General features: G+C 43.2%; 1 protein-coding gene across 6 annotated transcripts in view; it reads left to right on the forward strand.

Annotated features, from left to right (window-relative positions):
• tsen54 (TSEN54 tRNA splicing endonuclease subunit) overlaps nucleotides 1-22,220 on the forward strand; it is a 30,472-nt gene extending 8,252 nt beyond the window's left edge. The window contains exons 5-12 of one of the 6 annotated variants that reach the window (XR_013499125.1): nucleotides 2,951-3,049; nucleotides 4,822-4,874; nucleotides 6,029-6,136; nucleotides 9,477-10,156; nucleotides 11,481-11,614; nucleotides 16,378-16,438; nucleotides 18,951-19,067; nucleotides 20,608-22,201. Coding sequence is in view for 5 of the 6 variants with exons in the window: in XM_078225319.1 (XP_078081445.1) it covers nucleotides 2,951-3,049; nucleotides 4,822-4,874; nucleotides 6,029-6,136; nucleotides 9,477-10,156; nucleotides 16,378-16,438; nucleotides 18,951-19,067; nucleotides 20,608-20,758 (1,269 nt within the window). In the remaining variant the exon portion in view is untranslated. Of the gene's footprint in view, nucleotides 1-2,950; nucleotides 3,050-4,821; nucleotides 4,875-6,028; nucleotides 6,137-9,476; nucleotides 10,157-11,480; nucleotides 11,615-16,377; nucleotides 16,439-18,950; nucleotides 19,068-20,607 lie in introns of all 6 variants that reach the window. The other 5 variants (XM_078225319.1, XM_078225320.1, XM_078225323.1 and 2 more) reach the window with 5 other exon arrangements.
• The last annotated feature ends 3,691 nt before the right edge of the window (nucleotides 22,221-25,911 follow it).

Consider the following 25,911-nt stretch of genomic DNA (forward strand, 5'->3'; position numbering starts at 1 on the left):
TCATCCTGCAGCTTTTCATCCTCTCCTTGTTTACCTGGAGCAGGAACAATCAGTCCCTCTGGGTGAGAACTTTAACTCTAGGTCTGTCCAAATGTTTGACTGGCGACTGACCATCCAGAGACCCCTAATTTAACCAGAAAGAACAACCAGGTTTTGCAAAACAAACTTTTCCACAAGTGAATAATTTTGAAAGTGGAGAAAAATATATATTGGAGTGTGCAGTTTTGTTAATTAGGAACATCGATTGTCTGCACCAGGAATTTGATGTCTGGAAGCTTCTCCTCATCTTCTTTTATTTTGGTTTCAATGTTTGATGCATTTTGGGTGGGGAACATTTAATCACTTCCAAACCAAACTCATGAAATGGAGTTTCAGTTTGCCTGACATGGCGAGTATACTCTGTTTATGTGTGTCTCACATTCCTATCCTGCAGGGGGAGTGTATACAAAATTTGGTGAGAGAAGCAACACAGGGTTCCTGTGGGTGAGCAGGGCTGCTGCTGGAATTTAACAATATGGTAAATTCCTTGTACCACAAGGATTCTCCACCCCCCCCCCCCCCTCGACTCCCCTCCCATGCCCCATGCCTTTATGTATTGGACTATTGCCCTGCTGGGTTATCAATGAGCCAGACTGGTTGATGAATCACCAACACAACCCTGGATAATGTAGTTGGCCGTGTCCATGTATATACCACTAATTCTTCCCAGCACAGTGCCACAGTTTTTTTGTCAGGCTTGTTGAAGCATAAGAAATAGGAACAGGAGTGGCTGTTTGGCCCCTCGAACCTGCTCCGCCATTCAATAGGATCATGGCTGATCTGACATTCCTCACGTCCACTTTCCTGCCCTTTTCCCCGTAACCCTTTATTCCCTTATTGATCAAAAACCTATCTGTCTTAGCCTTAAATATACACAAGCACTCTGCCCCAACAGCTTCCTGAAGCAAGGAATTCAACAGATTCCCAACCCTCTGAGAGAAAAAATTCCGCCTCATCTCGGTCTTAAATTGGTGCACCTTTATTCTGAGACTGTGCTGTCTGGTCCTCGACTCTCCCCTGAGGAGAAACATCCTCTCAGCATTTACTCTGTCAAGCCCTTAAGAATGCTATATGTTCCAATGAGATCAACTCTTACTCTTCTCTAAATTTCAGTGAGTAGAGTCCCAACCTGTTTAACCTTTCCTCGTAAGACAATCCCTGCATACCGGGGATCATCCTAGTGAACCTTCTCTGAACTGCCTCCAATGAAATAATATCTTTCCTTAAATAAGGGGACCAAAACTTCTCTCAGTACTCCAGATGTGGTCTCACCAGTACTTTGTACAGTTGCAGCGACACATCCCTACTCTTATACTGCAACCCCCTTTAAATAAGGGCCAACATCCATTAGCCTTCCTGATTACCTGCTGCACCTGTGTGCGAGCTTTCTGTTTATCATGCACAAGTACCCCTAAGTCCCTTTGTGTTGTAGCTTTCTGCAGTTTTTCTCCATTTAAATAATACTCAATTCTTTTGTTCTCTCTTCCAAAATTATCAACTTCCTTTTTTCCCATATTATGCTCTAGTTGCCAACTTTTTGCCCACTTAATCTATCAATATCTCTTTGTAAACTGTTTGTATCCCCCTCACAACTTGCCTTTTCACATATTTTTGTCTTCTGTAAATTTAGCTAAAGTACATTTGCTTCCTTGCTCCAAGTCAATATAGATTGTAAACAGTTGTGGCCCCCGCACAGATCCCTCTGGAACTGGTTACAGGTTGCCAAATTGAAAAAGAAGCCCTTCTCCACATTTGCTGTTCCCTGTCCATTAGCCAATTCTCTATCATGTCAATATACTACCTCTAATACCAGAGCTTCTTATCTTATGATGTAACCTTTTGTGAGGTATCTTGTTGAACACCTTCTGGAAGTTCAAATACAACACATCTACTGGTTTCCTTCTATCCACTCTGGTTTAGACTTCTTCAAAAGTCTTCAATAAATTCGTCCAACGCTTTCCCATTTTGGGAAGGATTCTGGAGAAATCGCACTGAATGGCTGGCAGGGACTTGTCGCATTGAAGACTTTCGGAGTTTGGATTTGAATTCCAGTGGGAATTGTTTGTTGTAGGGCCGGAGTGGAGGGAATTTTGCGTTGTCCACCGCAGCGGAATTTTAACCCCTAGACTTTGCTTGCGTGGCTCATATCAGTTTCCTTTCCAAATCTACTGGGGAGAGCCAGCTGGCTGGCAGGTAGGGGAGGGAATTCAGCTGACAGGAGGACGTCATTGCAGGAATGCTCCCTTGCAGTCTGGTAAATGATCGGGATGGGCGAGGGAAATGGGGGAAACTCAATGCTTCGTTTGGAGCCCTGATTAGTACCCTTGCTTATTCTGAACAGGCGCCGACTAAGGAAATTTCACAGTAACTTCACTGCAGTATTAATTTAAGCCTTACTTGTGACTAATAAACTAATTTTAACTTTAACAAGGAAACCAAAAAAAAGGGGTTAAAGTTAGTTGACTCTCTCTTGGCCTTTTGTGATCCCAGTCCTGTTGCATTGGGTTTACCTGGCGAGGAAACCATGACAGTTTCACTCATGTAGCTCAGATTAAAATTGCAGTAACGCTTCCACAATATCATTGGAACTCACTCTTCATACTTAAAACTGGATCCCGCTGCCTTCTGATATCTGGCCTTCCTTGCCTGCTCAACAAGAGTTATTAAAATTGCAACCTACAGGAAGGCAGCCAGTAAGCCACTGTGACCATTTTAACTGCCCGCTGTGCACACAGGATTAAAATCACCTCACTATTGTGCTCCTGGGTCCATCTGCGCTTTATGTATCGGAAGCGTTTTATCATCCTGTTGTTGCACTAAACTAATGCTAAGGTTACCTGTTTTCTATAGTTTCTCTCTATAAGGCCTCCTGTTTGAATAAATACTTAACTGCAGTTTACCTGCTTTCCAGGGGTCCATACAGATATATTACAGAGAACTGCCGCTGTCCATTCAGGAATCGTACGAGATTTTACTGTCTGCCAGAACCATTCCACTGGAACAGTACCAGGTAGTGGAAGTGACCTGATATTCAACAGCCACATGTCAGCCACAGCCCCCAGCTCAAATCATCGGCAGCACCAGCTAGTTGTTTTTTTTGCTTTCTTTGGAACATGTAATAATCTATGAGCCATCGGTATGAAAAAACTGAGGGGAGGAGCCGCAGGGCTTCTGACTAACATTATCTGGGACTCTTGAGATATCGCTCCTCCTATGCACATTGTCCACTGACATCAAGACAGTGCTGATACATATTCCTCAGGTGACAAAAACGTGTATTGCAGCATTTCACTTACTCCGAAGGCATTTTGAACTGATCCTATGTAAATAATCACCACTCACCACATACTACCGATGTTCACCCTCTCCTTTAGACTGAGCTGTGCTCAATCACTTTGTTTTGTGAAATGATAAAGGTTTTCTTCTACTGCTGAACCTTGTATGATGAGGCAGGCTGCTGTTTACTCTTGGCTAGGTGCAAACCAGTGGGTGCTGGGAACCCCCACCCAGGTGGCCATTGTCTGATGACTGTGAGCATCAGAAGGTTATTTGATTGTGTCCTCGTTCACCAGGAGACACTGATGGCGATAGGGAGGGAGAGATCAGGTATTCTTTACTCCTCTTCCTTGTGCTTGAGGCAAATCCTGACTGCTGCCTTGGTTGAGATCAACAGACCCCAGCCCAGACCAGGGATTGATCCTGGTGTTTCTGCAAACCTGTTCACATTGTTAAACCCGATGAACGTGATTAACTGTTTATAAAATATTGGATAGATGCAGAAGGAGACCCGAGATCACAAGCGCAGAATTTGGGCAAATCATTTAGCCACATGTTTTTTTTTATTTGGATGGCTGGGCCAGCATTTATTGCCCATCCCTGAGGGGAGATTTAAGAGTCAACCACATTGCTGTGGTTGGTGAATCACATATAGGCCAGACCAGATAAGGACGATAGATTTCCTTTCCTAAAGGACATCCGTGAACAGAATGTGATTTTATTGCAATTAACAATTATTTCATGATCGTCATTAGATTTTTAATTCCAGATTTTTATTGAATTCAAATTTCACCATCTGCCGTGGTGGGATTCGAATCTGGGTCCCCAGAGCATTACGCTGGGTCTCTGGATTACTGATTCAGTGACAATACCACGATGCCACTGCCTTCCCTTAACCACAAGATCTTTACCAAAAACACCACCTCCTATTCCCATGGACCAGCCACAGCTCTGGAGATTTTAGTTAATGTGATATGGGCAACAAAGATATGGACTTTTTTCTTGAGGGGAAAAAGTAATCTTTAGTTCTGTTGACCAAACTGCATAACTTATTAATTAATATACCTAATTTAGAAATAATGTACACAACTTGAGTTAAAAATGCAGGGGCTGTAAATTTTCTATTCGCATTGGATTTTGCACAAAAAAATTAGTTATGGAGTGTTTATCTATTACTACTCTGCTATGATGGGGGTGATTCACTGCCTAATCCTCTTTATGTAACACTGGCTGGAGGCTGGCAGCATCTGAAAACTGAGAAACAAGAGTTAACATTTCTGATTAATGACGTTTCATTAGGACTGGAAGAAGTTGAGATGAAAGGTCAATCGATGTGAAACATTAGCTCTGTTTCTCACTCCATAGACGCTGCCGGAGTTGCTGAGTATTTCCAGCATTTTGTTTTTATTTCAGATTTCCAGTGTCCACACTATTCTACTTTTGTACTAATTGACAATACAGTTTCACGATATTCTCTCTAACTTCTTTCTTTTCTTGTTTCTGAAGGTTTACAGCCACTTGAAAAGACTGGGTTATGTTATAATGCGGTTTGATCCCAGGTAAAGGCTTTTCTCTGTCAGCATGTCTTTTTTGACTGTGCTCCTTAATGCATGCCCCTCACTCTCTCACTTTCTCACACCAGCCTTCTCTTCCAAACCTCTGTGGTGTAACCACATACATTTAAATTTAAGTTGTGTTGTAAGTGGAGGATGCACTAAACAATCCCTTTCCTTTTACTTTGGATTGTTACATCTTATTAATGAGGTACCGAGGAACAATTCTGAGCAGGATGGTCTTTCAAATGAGCAGAAAGATACAGTTCACATGAACCATGATAATCCTTGAACGTGTCAGCAGAGGAAAAAAAAGAGTGCAGCCTAAGATCAGTATTTATTGCACACCCTCTATTCCATTTCAGAGGGCAGTCACAAGCCAACCACAAGTTGGTGTGGGATTAAAGTCAAATATCAACCAGACTGAGGAAGCTAGACTTTGTTTCCTTTTCTAAAGGACATTAGTGAATCAGTGTGTTTCTGTATGACAATTCAATAGCTTCATGGTCACTTTACGGATAGCAGTTTTCATTTTTGAAGAATGGTCAGAAACTGGGTCGTGTTTCACCACTTTAATTGCAGCAGAACACTCTCTTATTATTGATGGTGAAGCAGGTCAAAGTTTCCATTTGACAAACACGATGCATTCATCCCACTCCAGAGCCTGGAGCACAGATTCTATGCTGACAATCTAGTGCAGTGTTGAGGAAAGGCTGCATTGTCAGAAATATCATTTTTGTTGTAAACCAAGATGCTCTAACTGCCCTCTGAGGTGAATGTAAAAGATTCCGTAACACTATTTGCAGAAGAGCAGGGGAGTTCTCCCCAAGTGTTCTGAGCCAAAATCTATCCCTCAGCCAACTTCACTAAATCAGATGATCTAGTCATTATCACCTTGTATGCTGTGCTAATTAGCTCAGTAAGAGTTTTAACAACATCAGGTTAAAAGGTTTATTTGGTAGCAAATGCCATTAGCTTTCGGAGCGCTGCTCCTTCGTCAGATGGAGCGGAGTCCAACGCCGGCATCTCCACATCGTGCTAATTAGCTGCCACACTTCCTAAATTGCAACCTTGACTACACCTTCAAGTGTACTTCGTTGGTTGTAAAGTGCTTTGATGCTGTGAAGGATGCTATATAAATGCAAGTTCTCTTTTTTAAGTACCATTTTCAGTTCCTATGAGCGAAAGCTACACCTGGATTCTTCTCACGGTGACACAGAAAAGCACCATCGCAAGAGGAAACGGAGTCACAGCCAGTGTGGAGCCAGGTGTGTATTGAGGCAAGGATTGGGAGGCTGGGTAATGAACAGGCTCTTCAGCAATGAAAACACTTATTAAAATGGGCCACCAGATGATGATAGTCTCACAAGAGCCTGAGTAGAAGTCTTAGGATTATCATGGTAGATTTTCCCTTCTGGTTGAATTTTGTTGTCAGAAGGGAGAGCATACAGACACTGGATGGGGTGCAGAGGAGATTCACTAGGTTGATTCCGGAGTTGAGAGGGTTGGCTTATTAGGAGAGACTGAGTATACTGGGGCTATACTGATTGGAATTCAGAAGAATGAGGGGAGATCTTATAGAAACATAAGATTATGAAGGGAATAGATAAGATAGAAGCAGGGAAGTTGCTTCCACCAGTGGGTGAAACTAGAACGAGGGGGCATAGCCTCAAAATAAGGGGGAGTATATTTAGGACTGAGTTGAGGAGGAACGTCTTCACACAAAGGGTTGTCAATCTGTGGAATTCCCTGCCCAGTGAAGAAGTTGAGACTACCTCATTGAATGTTTTTAAGGCAAGGATAGATACATTTTTGAGCAGTAAAAGAATTAAGGGTTATGGTGAGCGGGCGGGTAAGTGGAGCTGAGTCCACGAAAAGATCAGCCATGATCTTATTGAATGGCAGAGCAGGCTTGAGGGGCCAGATGGCCTACTCCTGCTCCTAGTTCTTATGTTGATGCTGGGCAGGGCGAGGTTTGTTCCAGCTTCAACGCAGTGTCAACATCAGGCTCTCTCAGGCCAGGTGCAATGAGGCTGCAAAGCTCGCTGCTGTGCCAGAACAGTGCCCTTTAATCCCAAACCACAAAAAGAACATTTCTTCCTGCGTTATAACAAATACCAGAAACAGAGGAACCGAAGTAGGAGTAAGAATGACAGCACAAGAGGGTCATTTTACTTTGTGTGAATTCTTCATTTTACAATCTTTTGATTTGGCTGTCAATTTTTGTCTCCATCGGAAAAACTTTGCACCAGTGAGTCACATTTGCCTGAGAGCACAATCAGTTAAAACATGAAGGCATGCAGCATATTTCCCTAACTAACCATTGCGATGGGGATGCTAAAACTGATCTCTGCACTATTGGGCTAGGATGAGAAAAATGGGCCAGAGATTCTCCACCTGGTTGCTGTTGAGCTCCCCCTGCACTCTTGCTGGAATATGCCTGTGTGGGTGTGATGAGCTTCATTGCCAACACCTGCTGTCTCTCAGCTTAGTCAAAAAACTGTGTGATTGCCCCAGCAAAGGGCCAACACCAGGGCAGGAGAGAAAATGGGCAGGAAAGAAACTCTGGAGTCTCCTTTTAAAATGCTGCTGTTCTTCCTTCTGTTGTCTTGACTCTTGAAGTTTGGTTTCATGGTCAAGATTAGACTTTTAATTCCAGATTTGTTTTTAATTGAAGTTATGGCCAGAATATTTCAGCAGTGAGTGATCTGGCAGGAGTTACCGCAGTTGGTTGTTGCGTGACTTCAACTTTTCAAACTGTCAGACTTAGCGACTGGTTTTTGTTTAAAAAAAAGAATTCCCCTCCTGGCTTCCCCCACCGATTTGATGTCCGCACCAACTCATCTTGTTTTGCAAACCACATTTTGGAATCTTGTACTTTGTGCTGATGGAGACACTCCCTTCCTCTCTCTTTCATATAGTTGAGTCACGCCGGGCAGTAGGCCAGTCCTCTTTCAGTGAGGAAGATTGGTATGCGTCATCTTGTTTGGGAATAAAAAAACAAACTCGACCCAGTGCTCTTATTTCCTTCTGTTTGTGTGACTATTCCCTTCAGAAGCTTCTCTGATTAGTTAATGGTTCTAAAGGGTGCCCTCTTCACTACCCATTCTTCATCAATAAAAGTCCCATGAAGAGACTCGGGTTCCATTGCTCAGAACCATTCTTGCATTAGTCTTACCGTGCGGTGGCAATTCTTACTGCAGGGGAGAGGCTTTTGTTCCCATGAGTCATAAATTGCCCAGAAGCATATTTACTAAAAGCATGTAGGCATGGGCAGCACCGTGGCTAGCACTGCTTCCTCACAGCGCCAGGGACCCAGGTTTAATTCCAGCCTCGGGTGACTGTGTGGAGTTTGTATGTTCTCCCCGTGTGTGCGTGGGTTTTCTCTGGGTGCTCTGGTTTCCTCCCATAGTCCAGAGATGTGTGGATTAGGTTAACTGGCAATGCCAAATTGCCCCTTAATGTCAGGGGGATTAGCAGGGTAAATATGTGGGGTTATGGGGTTACGATCTGGGTGGGATTTTAGTCAGTGCAGGCTCGATGAGCCAAATGGCCTCTCTCTGCACTGTAGGGGTACTATGATGCAGGGTATTTCTCTTAACTATTTTGAGTGCTAGTGGGTGTCTCTATTACTTAAAGTATGAATCAATTGTTCCAAGGCTTAAAACTTTGAACTAATCCGATCCTATCCTTGCTAAATATTAGTGAATGAGCTCCACCTTTTCACTCATTTGATTGTTCCTGGTCCTCCTGTTTCCATGTTTCACTAACAGCAATGAATCCTGAATTCTACATCCTGTGTGATGTTGTGTACAAACACCCACACCCCCATCATTGCCAAGCTCCGGTGTCTATTCGGTCCTGGTCCAAGACCTAAACTTCTGTCCCTACCAATCCCTGGGGCCTGTTCCATACAAAGAGCTAATCTCCAGGACATTTCTACTAGACTCTAGGCCTCCCCTATACAATAGCTCTAGGCCCACCCTTATACAATAACCCCTAAGAAGGTGTGAGAAGAGCAGTCGGTACCACTAACCTCTCCATAGCCCAAGGTTGTCACAGTTACCACATTGGACCTCACAAGGCCTCTCATGTAGCCATTTGACAAGACAAATATTCAAAGTCTGTTTTGTTGAGTTAAGATTGTAACCCTCTGAATGTTTGTTAATGGTTACAGCAGAGGATTTAATTTGATGTAGTGGTATCGTTGCTGGACTCGTAACCCAGAGACCCAGGATAATACTCTGGGGATCCAGATTCAAATCCCAACATGACAGATGGTGAAATTTGAATTCAATAAAAAAAATCTGGAATTAAAAGTCTAATCTTGACCGTGGAACCATTGTCGATTGTTGGAAAAACCCATCTGGTTCACTAATGTCCTTTAGGGAAGGAAATCTGCCGTCCTTACCCGGACTGGCCTACATGTGACTCCAGAGCCACAGCAATGTGGTTGACTCTTAAATGCCCTTGAAGATAGGCAATAAATGCTGGCCCAGCCAGCGAGGCTCACATCCCATGAACGAATAAGAAAAAATATGGTGTTTTCCCATTATTTGGATAAATATTACATTAATACAGGAACTTTATTTCAACAAACTATTTCAGATCCAAGAAAAGCCATTCTGACTCACCTGCAGAGGCCGGGTCTAGCTGCAGCATTACTGAAGGGCAGCAGAAGGGCAAGGTCGATCAGCAGGATGATATGTGCAAGGCCCTGGAGAAGGACATTGCTAAACCAGCTCTTGAACCACAACAAACCAAAGCAGACAAATTGCAAGAGAGTGGCAACAGGCCATCAGGCATCAGCGGGAGACAGGCTGAGCCGGAGTGGATGGATTGTGCTCAACAAGTGTCTGGGAGCTCCGTCACATCTTCTCCTGGGAGCCCACGAGGTGGTTCAGCATCTGTTAGGAAACCCAAGTGGGACTTCAGCAAGATAAAATTCCCCAATGTTGGACGTGACTGCCCGCAGACCAAGTTTGCGGCACTTGACCCAATGCTCCTGCCGCCAAACGTACTGGGCCGAGCCTCCGACGAAACTGCCTGGCAGCAGAAAATAAACCTAAAGAGTGAAAAGTTGTCCCCGAGAGAGCGGGAGAGGATGAAGCGAGAAAGCAGGTACAAAACAGATGTCAATAGGGACAAGCGGGTGAGGCAGTGCTCCAACTGGAAGGAATACAAGGAGCTGCTCAGGTGGAAGCGTGCCAGGAATAAAAAGTTGCCTGCCCACCTCTGGAAGGACAAGGTGCAACCGCTTTTCAAACCAGGCCAGGTCTGCTCACCAGGTAGGGAGATGGAAATCTGGGTCATTCAGTAGGCTTCAGGTTTCCGCAGGGAGGGGGGCTTCTCCAAAGCTGGCTCAAGATCGATGAGCCACCCCAGAGAAACCACTTTCACACCGTTTCACTTAGGGGGGCTACACCGATATTCCAACTAGTGATTGGAACAACTACCAGCAGAAATTCGGGGACTCTTTAAAACATGAGCCTATCACATAATGTTCCTCAAGTGCTTCATCATCATTGCTTCTCATACTGGGTGGAAGAGTCAATTACTAGGGGGCATAAAGTTTAAGGTGCGAGGGGCAAGGTTTAAAGGAGATGTACGAGGGAAGCTTTTTTTATACAGAGGGTGGTGGGTGCCTGGAACTCACTGTCGGGGGAGGTAGTGGAAGCAGATACGATAGTGACTTTTAAGGGGTGTCTGGACAAATACATGAATGGGATGGGAATAGAGGGTTACGGTCCCTGGAAGGGTAGGGGGGTTTTAGTTCAGTCGGGCAGCATGGTCAGTGCAGGCTTGGAGGGCCGAAGGGCCTGTTCCTGTGCTGTAATTTTCTTTGTTCTTTGTTTTGTCAGCTTGTTAATTTCTTGGTGCTTTCAAAACTCTTTTGAAAAGGAAGAATTGTAATCCTGTTAAATGTTGGCACATATGCTGTGGCAGAGCATCTATACTTTATTATTTTATTAATCTCCAATTCAGAGAGATTTAAAGTGGAGCCAAAGGTGAATGTATAGAAGCTTTGTCTGCTTCTTGACATGTTTTTAGTAAAATTTGTTGTTCCCTCTCCCCCTCTGTTTTCCCCAAAAGGAAGACTTGTATTTATGTAACATCTTTCATGACCTGAGAATTTTTCAAAACTTTTTATGGTTAATGGGATAATTTTCAAGTATAGTCACTGTTATAATGTAGGAAATGCAGCAGCCCATTTGTGCACAGCAAGCATATGCATCATGACCAAATAATCTGAGTTTGTGAAGTTCGAGAGGTAAATGCAACCCAGTGCATCCGTCCTTCAAAATAATACCATGGGATGTTTCGCATCCACTTGAGAGGGACTTGGTTTAACGTCTCCTCACCTCTGCCAGTGCGGAACTCCTTGCTGTACTGCAGCATCCATTTAGATTATGATCCCAAGTCTCTGAGTGGCACTTGAGCTCACAAACTTTTAACTCTAAAACGGGAGCATTGCCACGGAACCATGGTTGACAGTGAAGGTGCTGATTCATGCTGGAGAAAGTTGCAGAGTCACTGGTGGGGTGCTGTACAGCAGGGCAATTGTAAGCAAGTGAATCAGTCTATAATTTCACTTTCTTCCTGTGTAACCAGGCACTTCCAAGAGAGGAATTCCAGCACTCTGTGGACTGAATTTTCCTGGTTCCATGAAACGGGAATTGGAGATGGGAATGAGTCAGGAAAGTAATGGGAATCCCTCTTGGGATGGCTATCCGAAGCTGTCTCAGGTGAGTTTCCCAGGGGCAAGCTGCCTTAGGAATTGGCAGCCTGCCCAATGGAGATGGGCAGCCACTTGAGGTTCATTTTCCCACACTGATGGAAGTTCTTGATGTTGCACAGGTCCCTGGCTGAGTCCTGAGCCCAGCAACAATTTAGAGGTAGCCTCCCAGTGGAAAGTTGGAAGAGTATCAGAAATTAGTCTCCACGTCCATTTGACTAAGCCACATGCTGAAACGGGCACAGCCACGGCCAGAAACATTCTTGCGGATGGTTCCCCCTCTGCACGGATTACCCTAACATCACTGGGCTATCTTTTTTGCGTTCACCTTCTGTCCCAATGGTGCTGGCAGTCCTGCAGCCTCTGTCCAATTGGCCTCGTGGATCCCTGTTCTGTCTGCCATCCTTAATTGGACAGTGAATCCATTTTGGCCACCTCATGTAAAGTTGCTTTAGTGGGTGCACTGCCGAGATGCACAGGCTCGAGACCCTGAATAGATTCCTGATGCCCCCAAGGAAATTCAATCCTGATCCCTGTTAGCACGGCGATTGTCAGCACAGCATATATAGTGGGCCACTTCTGAAAGCAGTGATTTCTTTCAAAGTACCAACTTGATCCAATTGGTAGCATTCTGACTCCTACTTCAGTATTTGGACCTCGAACCTCATTGTTAAAGGTGATTTTGAAGATGAGCTGTTAAACCAGCTTTCCTCTGTATGTTGTGCAGTAAAAACTATGTATAATTTGAAAATAAGGTTGGTGTTCTGGAAGGATGAGGTAGCAATGGACTGAGTGGCTTTTACCAGCCAAATGTTTTGAAAAATCCCCATTTGGACTTTGATTTCCCAGGCACACTGGGAAAAAAAATCACCACAAAACTTGATTATGTCACTGGTTAGGAATATTTCTATAATCTGAAATACACAAAATGATTATTATAAACTGTTGCTGCCTGGACACATGTGAGACATCAAAGATAATCACAGCTGGGATCCACCAGAACATTTCTCAACTATCTGTGTAACCCAAATGAATGGCAGTCAGGGAACCATCATAGTCCACAAAGGAATGCTAGTCAAAATGTATATTCCGGTGGGAACAGGCTGATTGTTAGTCAGGGCTGAGTTGGATGTTACTGGTTGATGTATAGAGTGCTGGGCTTACTCTCTGCAGAGAACCTGATCACAGTTGCTTACACAGTCAAAGGTCCTTCGTCCACATTTCTTTCTGTACATCAGAGCACAAACAGAGACCCGGGAGAAGGTTACAGTCTTGGCCGGGCATGTTCGTGTGCAATTTTTTAAAACAAAATTTAAAATGGTGCATAAACAAAAGGCAAGGCACCAGCGGGTTACCAGGACCCAAATAACTTACCCCTAGCACTTTCAGTATCTGTCATGTTTCTTTCTCTACACCCGAGCTATGACTGTAACACTACATTCTGCACTCTCTTGTTTCCTTCTCAGTGAACGATATGTTTTGTCTGTATAGCGCGCAAGAAACAATACTTTCCACTGTATGTTAATACATGTGACAATAAATCAGATCAGTTGGTAGCACTCTTGTCCCTTAGTCAGAAAGTTGTGGATCAAGTTCCATTCCAGAGACTAGAGCTCAGTGTCTCAGCAGGTTATACAAAAATCTAAAAGGAAATTCAGTCAGCCAGTCAGGCTGACAAATGAAATTGAGGATTGTATATGGTTAAAAGATGAGGTCTATGAAGTTGCCAGAAATAGAAATAAATCTGAGCATGAAAGCACTTTAGAATACAGCAAAGGAGGACCACGACATTGGTAAAGGGAAGGAGAATAGACTATGAATGTAAACCAGCAAAAAAATGTTTCTGTAGGTATGTAAAAAGGAAATGTTTGGTAAGACATTTGTGGGTCCATTACAGGAGAGGAAGGAGAATTTATAACGGGGAACAGCGAAATGGCAAATGAGCTAAATGATTATTTTGTGCCTATCATTAATTCTGGGAGATTTCTTGTATCTTCCTTGGAGATCCAAGGGATGCAGGCGAATGAGGAATTATAGGAAATTGGTATTAGTAGAAAGGTGGTGTTTTAAAAGATTAATGGAACTGAAGACTAATAAGTCCCTAGGACCTGATATTCTATATCCCAGGGTATTGTATGGAGATGGTGTTTGCATTAGTGATCATCTTCCAAAATTTTACAGATTCTGGGATGGTTCTTGCAGCTTGGAAGGTAGCAAATGTCAGGTCACTATTTAAGAAGGGAGAGAGAGAGAAAACGGGGAACTACAGATCTGTGAGCTTTACATCAGTAGTAGGGAAAATGCTAAAATCTTTTATAAAGATTATATAGGAACAGGAAATCATATTTGACAAACCTGTGGCATTTTTGAAGATGTTACTTACAGAATTGATAAAGGAAGAGTCAGTGGGTGTAGTGTGCTTGGATTTTCAGAAGGCTTTTGATAAAGTTTCCCATAGGAGATTGTTCAGCAAAATTATAGCCCATGGGATGGGAGGTAACATGCTGGTATGGATTAAGGATTGGCTCACTGGCAGGAAATAGAGAGTAGGAATAAATGGGTCATTCTCGCCTTGAAAGGTTGTGACTAGTGGGGTACCACAAGGATCGGTACTTGGGCTCCAGCTGTTCACAGTATATAGATGTGGGGGGGGCCAAGTGTAATTGCAAGTTTGCAGATGACGCAAAGCTAGATGGAAATGTGTGTTGTAGGAAGATGCAATGCAGCTTTAAGAGGATTTGGACAGACTTAAATCACAAAAAGCTCACATGCAAGTTCAGCAGGTAATAGTTTATTTATTATCACAAGTAGGCTTACATTAACTCTGCAATGAAGTTACTGTGAATAGGGAAGACAAATGGAATGTTGTCCTTCATGTCAAAGGGAATGGATTATAAAAATAGGGAAATCTTGCTGAAGCTATACAAGTTGCTAGTTAGACCATACCTGGAATACTGAACAGTTTTGGTCCCCTTATCTAATGAAAGATATACTGGCATTGGAGGCAGCCAGAGAAGGTTCACTAGGTTGATTCTGGGCATGGGGCGGTTTTCTTATGACGAGAGGTCGAGTAGGTTGTGCTCATTGAGTTTAGAAGAATGAGAGGCAACCTTATTGAGACATTTAGAATTTTCAGGGGCTTGACAAGGTAGATGCTGAGAGGTTGTTTCCCCTGTGGGAGAGTCTAGGACCAGAGGACATAATCTCAGAGTAAGGGGTCACCCATTTAAGGCAGAGATGAGGAGGAATTTTTTTCTCTGAGGGTAGTGAATCTGTGGAATTCTTTACTGCAGAGGGCTGTAGAGGTTGTTAAGAGTCATAGAGGTTTACAGCATCGAAACAGGCCCTTCGGCCTAACTTGTCCATGCCGCCCTTTTTTTAAAAAAACCTCTAAACTAATCCCAATTGCCCGCATTTGGCCCATATCCATCTGTACCCATCGTACCCATGTAACTATAGAGTTAAGTAAGTTCAAGGCAGAGTTAGATTTTTAATCAATAAGGGAATCAAGTGTGATGGGGATATGGTGGAGAAGTCGAGCTGACGATTGTCAAACCAGTGGAGCAGACTCGATGGGCTGAATGGGTGACTTCCGCTCTTAAGTCTTATGGTCTTAGTGAGTGTGACAGAACAAGGCAGCTGGAATACAATGTGGAAAAATGTGAGTTAATCCACTTTTGGTAGAAGGTACAGATGTACAGAGTCTTTCTTAAATGGTAAGAAATTAGAAAATGTAGATGTACAAAGGAACCTGAGTGTCCTTGTCAATAAGTCACTGAAAGCTAACATGAAGGTACAGCAAGCAATTAGGAAGGTGACTGAAATGTTTGCTTTTATTGCAAGAGGATTTGAGTGCAGGGGTCGCAAACGTCTGTCTTAATTATATGGAACTTGGTTAGATTGCACCTGGAGTACTATAGGTAGTTTTGGTTCTCTTACCTCAAAGGATATTATTGTCATAGAGGACATGCAATGAAGGTTCACCAGACTTGTTCCTGAATGGTGGGATTGTCCTATGAATAGTCTGGGAAAACTGAGCCTATATTCTCTAGAGGTTCGAAGAATGAGAGGTAATCTAATTGAAACCTGCAAAATACTTAAAGGGATAGACAGGGTACATGCCTCCTGATTGGGGAGAGACTAGAGCCAGGGGGCGCAATTTCACAATAAGGGGAAATCACTTGGGACTGAGTTGAGGAATATTTACTTTACACCGAGGCTTGTGATTCTTTGGAATTCTCTACTGCAGAGGGCAGTGGAAGCTTAGTCATTGAGAATGTTTAAAGTTGTGACAGATTTCTAAATACTAATGAGACAAGGTGTGGGGATAATGTGGGAAAATGGTATTGAAGTGGATAATCAACCATTCTTGTATCAAAATGCGGAGCTGGCTTAGCAGGCTGAATGGCCTACTCCTGCTCCTATATTCCTATGTAGAAGGTGCAGTCTTTCAGATGAAGCATTAAACCAAAGCCTTGTCTGTCCCCCTGGATGGGCGTAAGAGGTCCAATGGCTCAGTTTTGAAGAGGATCAGGGATGTTCTTCCTTGTGGCTTGGGCAGTGTTTATCCCTCAATCAGTATCACTGAAAATAGATTGATTCTTCATTTCTTATTGCTATTTGTAAGACCATGTATGCACATTGACACCAGAACTGTGACTCCACTTCATTAGCTCTGGTTTTGAAGTGCTTTGTGACCTGAGGTTGTGCAAGCTGCTGTATACGTAGTCTTTTTACAATTTATAATCATCTACTATTTTCTTCCTCTCAAAGGAGAACTCCAGCAACACATCTGCATCATGCAGTCTGCCCACATCTTGGATAAAACTCCTTGGTAAGTTTTCACTGAGTGTTACCTTTGGTCACATGGGATTTATTGCACTGTATTGACACTTTAATCCTTTCCTATCGCAGTGCTGCATCTTCTGGAACCAGACCAGAGACAGGGTGTTTCGTTTTGTGGTTGTGAATAGTTAGTCGACTCACGTTTTTTTTAATTGTCACTGGCTGGGTCAGCATTTATTGTCCATCCCTAATTGCCCTTGAACTGAGTGGCTTGCTAGGCCATTTTAGACAGCATTTTTAAGAGTCAACCACATTGTAGGCCGGACCAGGTAAGGACTTGGGGCGGCACAGTAGCACAGTGGTTAGCACTGCTGCTTCACAGCTCCAGAGACCTGGGTTCGATTCCCGGCTTAGGTCACTGTCTGTGCGGAGTTTGCACATTCTCCTCGTGTCTGCGTGGGTTTCCCCCGGGTGCTCCGTTTCCTCCCACATTCCAAAGATGTGCGGGTTAGCTTGATTGGCCATGATTAAATTGCCCCTTAGTGTCCTGAGATGTGTCGGTTAGAGGGATTAGTGGGTAAAATATGTAGGAATATGGGGGTAGGGCCTGGGTGGGATTGTGGTTGGTGCAGACTTGATGGGCTGAATGGCCTCTTTCTGTACTGTAGGGTTTCTATGATGATTTCTATGACAGCAGATTCTTCTTTAAAGGACAATAGTGAACCAGATGAGTTTCTACAACAATTGACAATGGTTTCATGGTCAATTTTAGACTTAAATTCCAGGTTGATAGGGTAAGAAGGCATACGGGACGCTTGCCTTTATCAGTTGTGGTATAGGTTATAAGAGTAGGGAGGTTATGTCGGAGCTGTACAAAACTTTGGTTAGGTCACAGCTGGAATACTCTCTGCATTTCTGGTCGCCTCACTATAGGAAGGATGTGATTGCAGGGGGTACAGAGGAGACTCACTAGGATGTTGCCTGGGATGGAGCATTTGAGCTATGAAGATAGGCTGGACAGGCTTCCTTAGAACAGAGAAGGCTGAGGGGAGACACGATTGAGGTGTATAAGATTATGAGGGGCATGGGCAGAGTGGATAGGAAACAGCTATTCCCCTTAGTTGAAGGATCAATGACAAGGGGGCATAATTTTAAGGTAAATACAGGAGGTTTACAGGGGATTCGAGGGAGAAAATTCCACCCAGTGGGTGGTGGTCAGTCTGGAATGCACTGCCTGGGAGGTTAATAAAGACAGGAAACTTCTCAATCTTTAAAAGGTACATGGATGAACACTTGAAATGTCAACATTCAAGGCAATGGGCGAAGTGCTGGAAAGTGGGATTGGTGTAGATTTAGTGTTGTTTTGTTGGTAGAGACTCAATGGGCCAAAGGGCCTCTTCTGTACTGTATGACTCGTTTTAAAATTGAAGTTTCACCATCTGCTGTGGTGGGATTCAAACCCACGGTCCCCAGAGCATTACCCTGGGTCTCTAGATTACTAATCCAGTGATGATACTCTTGCCGGTGCTTCCCCCATTAGTGTATCCTAACCAACCCAGCATGGTTAGGACACACTTCTGGATTATGGGTAGCTCTGATTAGCTTCATGCCCCACCACTAGCTCCGTGCACTTGTCCCTGATTCCCTCCTCCCACCTATTGACTGGACCAAACTAGTTCATAGTGGGCGATCAGCAGCTCAAAGCCGACAAAGGTGCTTAAGGCCAGGACACCACACTGATTTGAGAAACTGCTTAAAGCTGTAATGGGAAGATGGTAGAGTTGCTATTCTGCAAGGTCGAGCTAAAACATGCTGAAGGGCTTCTTCATTCTAACCCATCGTGATGAACATTTGAAGGGAAGGTGTCCATCTACCCCATCAGTGGTATTAACTGATGATTAACAGTTGATTATTGGGGAACCCAGCATTTTTCTCTGTGACTATCATTGCTGTTAGAAGCTGCCTTGGCTCAGCGGCTGCATTTTCTCCTCTGAGTCAGTGGATTGTATTTACATATTGCACTACACAGACTTGAGCATACAACTTCAGTTCACACTCCAGTATTGAGGGAGTGCTCCACTCTCTGAGGTGACGTCTCTTGGTGCGATATTAAACTGAGGTCCTGTCTGCTCTCTCAGATGGACGTAACTGATGCTGTGGCATTATTGGAAGAGCAGTGGAATTATCCCAATATTCATTTCTTGACCAACATTGCTAAAACCAGATCATTTGGCCATTTATCTCATTGCTGTTTGTGAGCCTTTGCTGTGGGCAGAATGGCATTTCTTTCGATTCCACATTATGGGCAACATTTTACAGCCTGGCTCAGGCGAGACTGGAAATTCCCGCCCAAGGTCAATGGAGATTTCCGTTGTCGGACCCTCGCCCGCTACGATTCCATGGCGGACGAGCTGGTAGAGTTCCAGCGTAAAAAGTTTTATGGTGGCTGTAAAATGCTTTGGGACATCCGGATGTTGTGAACAATGTTTTATTAACACAATTTCTTTGCTATCTATTTGATGTGTATATTAGTTTGTCCTTTTCCCAACTCTGCTTTTCAGGTTGCAGGAGGCTCCTGAGAAGATGAAGATCTCCTTCGATGTGTACCAGGCCGATGCTGTGGCAGAATTCCGTAAAACCCAGCCTGGGAAACCCTTCTCAAGAATGTGTGTTTGCAGGTATAGTACCGTACAGGATCGAGTTGTTGACCATATCTCACGAAGCACAGAACCTTGGAAATGTTTGTTCTGTGTTAAAGGTGCAATACAGAAACAAATTGTTTTTAAAAATCTTATTTTGCTCTGTGAACTCACTGACAAGCATGGAAGTTAATAGGCCAGTTGTTCCCATTCCCTGTGAATGCATTCTTAAACCAGTCACTGTCAGTATGTGGGAGTTATCATGGTGATCTGATTTCCCCCTCTGCCCCTATTCATGGTGTGGATTGAAGGAATGATACCCGGGCATAATGTGTTAAATTATGAACCTCTACCCTTAGATTCATGCAGGGAACTGAAAACCACACTCTGGAACATAATCATGTTGAGTCTGTGTTATTTGATGTGTTTGCTGTTGATGCCTGGCTATTCAAGTCAAATATCTCTTGTACTTGTCAATGCTCTTAAACAATGGTACAAATCCCTCTTTGTGGTTCAGCCAATTAATTTGTAATTTGCTTATCTGTACATTTGTACACTTGCCAAGAATTGAATCCCAATCTGTCTGCCCTGAGTTGTGCTCCTAACCATGAAATATGCAGGACCAATAATTTAATTAGCATTCAGAATCATGATTCTACACTCTGACTTGCTCTGACTGCCTCTCATACAGAGCTGAGCTCCAGCCTCTAAACTGAAGTTTAGTAGTGGAGATTAAAAACAGAAACTGCTGGAAACGCTCAGCAGGTCAGGCAGCAGCTGTGGAGAGAGAAACAGAGTTGACGTTTCAAGTTAATGGCCTTTCATTAGAACACCATTACTTTCACAATGGAGAGACTGCTTCTGACTTAGCTCCAGTTGAAATAATAGGTAATGTTATTTATTCCCTTTGATTTGATCCAGAATTAAAATGCTGCTCCCACTGGATCAGATAAATGCCAGCATAAAAGGAGGTTGTGTGGCCCAATTTGCCTATATTGGCAATGTCCTTCTTCTGGAGTTGTCTTATTCTGTTGCCTTGTCCTTTCTCTATAATATCTCCTGTCACATCTTGAAACTTAGTGTATGGGGAAGAGATCCAGGACAGAAGCTGTGTCTTCAGTCTAAAACACTTTTTTATTATGAAAACTACATCACACTTGTAAATTTTCCTTTGCCTTGGATATCACAAAGCTTGACATCCCAGCTCAACATTAAGTTTTCTAGTTCCTAATGTGGCTGACGTGGGTCAGTTAGTAGCACATTCGCCTCTGAGTCTGTAAATTGTGGATTAAAGCCCCACTCCAGAGACTTGAACACAGAATCTATGCTGACACTCCAGTGCAGTACTGAGGTTGTGCTGCATTGTCAGAGGTGTGAACCTTTGGATGAGACATTAAATTGATGCCCTGTCTGCCCACTCAGGTAGATGTAACAGATAACTGTGAACACAGTTCACAGGTAATTAATTGATTGAAGCACTTTGGGACATTGGTGACAGATGGTGAAAGATGCTATATGAATGTGAGTCTTCATTTCTTTTCTATCTAACGTTTTCTGCTTTGGCCTGATGTATCTACAGCTTTGATGGGCCGGTGCCAGACCTACGTGTGATGAAGAAGCTAGCCTTTCAGAGTGGTGAAGTCCCTGTGGTGTTTGCTGTGGTGGATAATGGAGATATCTCCTTCTACACCTTTAAGGAATTCAAACTGCCTGTGGATGTCTACCCCTGACCCTGTTGGAGGCTTGGACAGCTGGCTGTTCCAAGTGCACTCAGGGATATTCTGGACACAGACTTTGGGGTCGGGGTGTGTTGGTTTTAAATGATTGTCGGAAGGGTTTTTCCTCTTCCTGCCAATGTGGAGGATTTGATGGGCTGAACTAATTGGGTAACAAAACACTTGGTGAGGTTGCAGTCTTCGACCATGTGTATGGGAACTTTCAAAACAACATTTTAACCTCTGACAGCTTCTGTTTGAATAAAGCTCTAGCTTCACGAGAAAACTCCAAAGTCCGTTCCCTTAATTCCTGCTGAAAGCATGTCGGTATATTCAAAATTCTAATTGGTACCAGGAAAAAGCCATTGGAGACATGGAATTGGTTGCCCTCAGTTGACATGCAAGTAAGAGAAAATAGCACACAGTAAAATTGCTCATCTTAAAGTGCAAAATTAATATTTTGCAAACTTGTCGACCAGTCCTTCTGTTCTATATTTGTGCCAACCTGCTGTTATGTCTTCATGTGATAATACCTCTGCCTCCCTCTCATGTATAACAATGTTTCCTGCAACTTTTCCATGATCTTTTTCCTATCCAGGCAACGACAGGACGGTGATGACAACATATCTTTATACTGCGCCTTTAACCTCATGAAAGTTCTCTTGGGGTGCTTCACAGGACGATGCACAAGTATTGGATCTGGAGCCATAGGCAGAGATAAAATAGGTCAGATGACCAAAAGTTTGGTCAAAGAGGTAGGATTTGAGTGGTGTTGTGAAGAATGAGAGTGAGGTGGAGAGGCAGTCTCCATATTAACACCCTACCTCGATAGCTGCTGAATATCAACTCAGCAGATTGGAAGCTTTGGGATGGGGATGGAGGACTGAAGTGAAGAGAAGGGGGAGGATCGATCAACTGGAGTTTCTCTTTAACTGTTATTTGATTTTATTTTTTTTATTATTAGCTTGAACAATAAGTTTCACAAAAGTGGCATTCTGTGGTTGAAATAAAATCACATTCCCAGGGGAGTTTTAGAAGTGAGTTTAAAAAAAAATAAGGAATAGAAGAAGAGGCAGAATGTAGATTGCTTCTGAGGGAGCAAGATTTTGTTGAATAAAGGCAACAGGTTTACAATGTTGAATGAATTGCTGTACAATGAAAGATCTGCAGCATAGAATTATAGTTCATTAATATTCTCCTGTGCGTCGTACACTGTCTCCGAATTCATCAGTCTCCATTTACGTTTCTCAGTGTTTATCGGAGACACCATTGTGCATCATGTTGCACTTCATTAAATCCTATATATGTTGCCACTCGCTGTAGATTTGACATTTTTCCTGGATGATGTTGCCAGCGTGCTTTGAGTTCACTATTTCTCAGTTCAATGTATTTTATTTGTATTCAGTTACTGCAATACATACATCACAAATTGCCATAATACAATAAAATAAATCTGATAATAAAAGGAAGAAATGTTCTGGACTTCACCCATACATTTATTTTGACCATGTATCCCTGAGGGTATTTTTATTTCATTTGAACCAAAGGTTTCCCTAACCATTAACACTCAGATATTCAATCAGGTTAAGCTAGTTGCTGCTCACCGTTGGCACTTTCGCCTCTGAGTTGTGGGTACAAATCCCACTCCAGATACAAAATTTATACTGACATTCTAATGTGATGCTGAGGGAGAGCGACATTGTCAGTGGTGCTGTTCTTCAGATGAGTCATAGAACCAAGGCCTTGTCTGCCCGCCCTCTTAGATGGCTGTAAAATATCCCATGGCACTATTTTGAAGGTGTGCAGGAGAGTTGTCCCCAGTGACCTGACCCCTCAACCAATATCTGTAAGACGAATAGGGCCAGGTGTTTTTGTGTGGAAGGTGCTGATGGTGAACTGTCAGTGTTCACTGCCACTAAACGCAACTCCAGGATATTGGGCAGATAGAGTGGGACTTGGTGAGTTACTCTCGCAGAGAGCGGAATGGAGCCTAAATGGCCTCCTGTGCTGCAGCCATTCTATGGTTCTAGATACAGATTTGTGCAGAAATCCTAAAATGGTAGTCTGTCATTAGGTTTCTGGCACAGGTATGCCTCAAGCCCCACCCTCTCCCAACCAGCCAGGCATTCAACGAAATGTTTAACTTTTTCAACTTCCCCATTCCCACATCAGCATTTGAAGTTGTAATCATTTAAGTGATTTAAATTAGGTGCAATTGGATTTTAACTGTGCTTAACAACATTTGATAAATCGCAATGGCCCTGTAACAATAATTTTATAATTGTGAGGCACTGTTAAATGATTAAGTAGTTTATTCAGCATGTTTTGGTTTCTACCTTCTTCACGTGTATGTCCTAACCTTTTATTTGCTCAATGTTATCAGTTTTAGATGTGATTTCATTTTAAAGCTTTTAGCTTACAGTTTGTATCTGAAAATCCTACAGTGTGAATGGCTGCACAACCTGCTTAAACTACTGCTGTTCCACACATGGACTTGCATTGCAGTTGGGGGCAGTATTGGGTAATTTGCCCCTCCTTCACCATTCAATAAGACGTGGCTGTCTGGTTGTGGTCTCTGCTCCACTTTCCCATCTGCTCCTTGTAACCCTTGACTCCCTTGTCTAAAAGAAAATCTAGCTAACTCAGCCTTGAATAAATTTTAAAGACCCAGCCTCCACAAGGAAGAGAATTCTATGCTAATCCTCTGAGGAAAAACATTTCTCCTTATCTCTGGGATGAGGGAGACCTCTATTTCCTTGAGTTCTAGTTTTCCCACAAGAGGAAACAAGCTCCTGCTGTCCACCACATACAGTCCCCTCAAGACCTTACATGTTTCAATAAGATCACCTCTGATTTGTCGTGTACAACTCTTATTCATTTGGGGGCTGTGGGCGTTGCTGGCATTTATTGCCCATCCCTGAGGACATTTAAGTCAACCATATTGCTGGGATCTGGAAACACATGTAAGCCAGACCAGGTAAGGACAGCAGATTTCCTTCAAGGACATTAGTGAACCAGATGGGTTTTTCCAACAATCAACAATGGTTTCATGGTCATCATTAGACTATTAATTCCAGATTTATTTTGAATTGAAATTTCACCATCTGCCGTGGCGGGGTTCGAACCCAAGTCCCTAGAGCTTTACCTTGGTTCTCTGGATTACTTGTCCAGCGATTATGTCACTGTCTCCCCCTTTCTATCTTGAATCATGTGGAGAAAGAAATAAGTGACATCTATGTTGCACTTTTCATAGCCCTGGGACATCCTAAAGTGCTTCATAGTTTTGAAGCTTAGTCACAGTTGTAATGTTGGAAACATAGCAACTGATTTGCACAAATCAAGATCCTACAAAGAGCAATGTAATAATGACTAGATAATTATTTAGTGATGTTGATTGAGGAATAAATATTAGATAGCGAGAACTTTTTCTTTGATATAGCACCATGTGATCTCTTACAGCCACCTCAGTTTAGTATCTCTGAAAAACAGCCCCTCCAACAGTAGAGTACTCCCTCAGTGCAGAGTCTGTTAGCTCAGTTGGCCTGGTGGTTGGTTTGTGATGCAGAGCGATGCCAACAGTGCGGGTTCAATTCTCGTATGGGCTGAGGTTATTCAAGCTTGCCCCTTGCCTGAGGTGTGGTGAACATAGAATCAGTACAGTGTAGAAGGAGGCCATTAGGCCCATCGAGCCTTCACTAACACCAATCTCCCAGAATCTGCACTCACCAGCATGCTAACTGGTCTCCCCTGGTCATGCTGGAGGAGAACAGACTCCCAGGTCTGTAACAAAACAAAATAGTTCCTGCCCACAATTTTAATTTGTCTTTTTGCTCTCTGCAAATCAGCCGAATGTTTCCAGCATCCTCAGTTTTTTTTTGTTTCAGATACTAAGTCTGTTCAGGCAGACATAACAGTGGCACCGCTGCCCCTCACTGCCAGGGACCCGGGTTCGATTCCTGGCTTGGGTCACTGTGTGGAGTCTGCACGTTCTCCGTGTCTGCGTGCGTTTCCTCTGGCTGCCCCGATTTCCTTCTACAGTCTGAAAGATGTGCTGGTTAGGTGCATTGGCTATGTTAAAATCTCCCTTAGTGTACCCGAACAGGTGCTGGAGTGTGGCAACTAGGGGATTTTCACAGTAACTTCATTGCAATGTTAATGTAAGCTTACTTGTGACACTAATAAATAAATACATGATCCTGTGCCCTTATTAGAACACCAGGAATTTTGAGGGAGCTAGGGCTGTTCTCTTTGGAGCAGAGGAGGCTGAGGGGAGACTTAATAGAGGTTTATCGAATGATGAAGGGGATAGATAGAGTGAACGTTCAAAGACTATTTCCTCGGGTGGATGGAGCTATTACAAGGGGGCATAACTATAGGGTTCATGGTGGGAGATATAGGAAGGATATCAGAGGTAGGTTCTTTACGCAGAGAGTGTTTGGGGTGTGGAATGGACTGCCTGCAGTGATAGTGGAGTCAGACACTTTAGGAACATTTAAGCGGTTATTGGATAGGCACATGGAGCACACCAGGATGATAGGGAGTGGGGTAGCTTGATCTTGGTTTCAGATAAAGCTCGGCACATCATGGGCCGAAGGGCCTGTTCTGTGCTGTACTGTTCTATGTTCTATGTACTCTTACTACTCTGGCAATATATAGTCATTCTTCAGTCAAACACCAAGGACCAATGAACCAATTATTTATGCTGTTACTGGGATCTATATTTATAACAACGGTGCCTGCCCTATGCTTTACCTGTGGTTTTGGGACATTTCAAGGATGTGAAATTTACTATCAAATACAATTTCCCTCTTTAAAGCTCTAAGACCATAAGACATAGGAGCCGAAGTAGGCCATTTGGCCCATCGAATGTGCTTTGTCATTCAATGAGATCATGACTGATCTGATGTGATAATCCTCAACTCCACTTACCCGCCTTATCCCCATTAACCTTGATTCCCTTACTGATTAAAAATATGTACCTCAGCCTTGAACATACTTAACGACCCAGCCTCTACAGCCCTCTGCGGTAAAAACTTCCACAGATTCACTACCCTCTGAGAGAAGAAATTCCTCCTCACCTCTGTCGCAAATTCTTTGCAATATATATGAAATAAGAATTTAATGCCACTGATTGATTTATTTTAATTTTGAGTTTGTTTTAATTTATT

This window comes from Mustelus asterias, chromosome 12 (genome assembly GCF_964213995.1).
Source record: "Mustelus asterias chromosome 12, sMusAst1.hap1.1, whole genome shotgun sequence".
In the NCBI taxonomy this organism is placed as follows: Eukaryota; Metazoa; Chordata; class Chondrichthyes; order Carcharhiniformes; family Triakidae; genus Mustelus; species Mustelus asterias.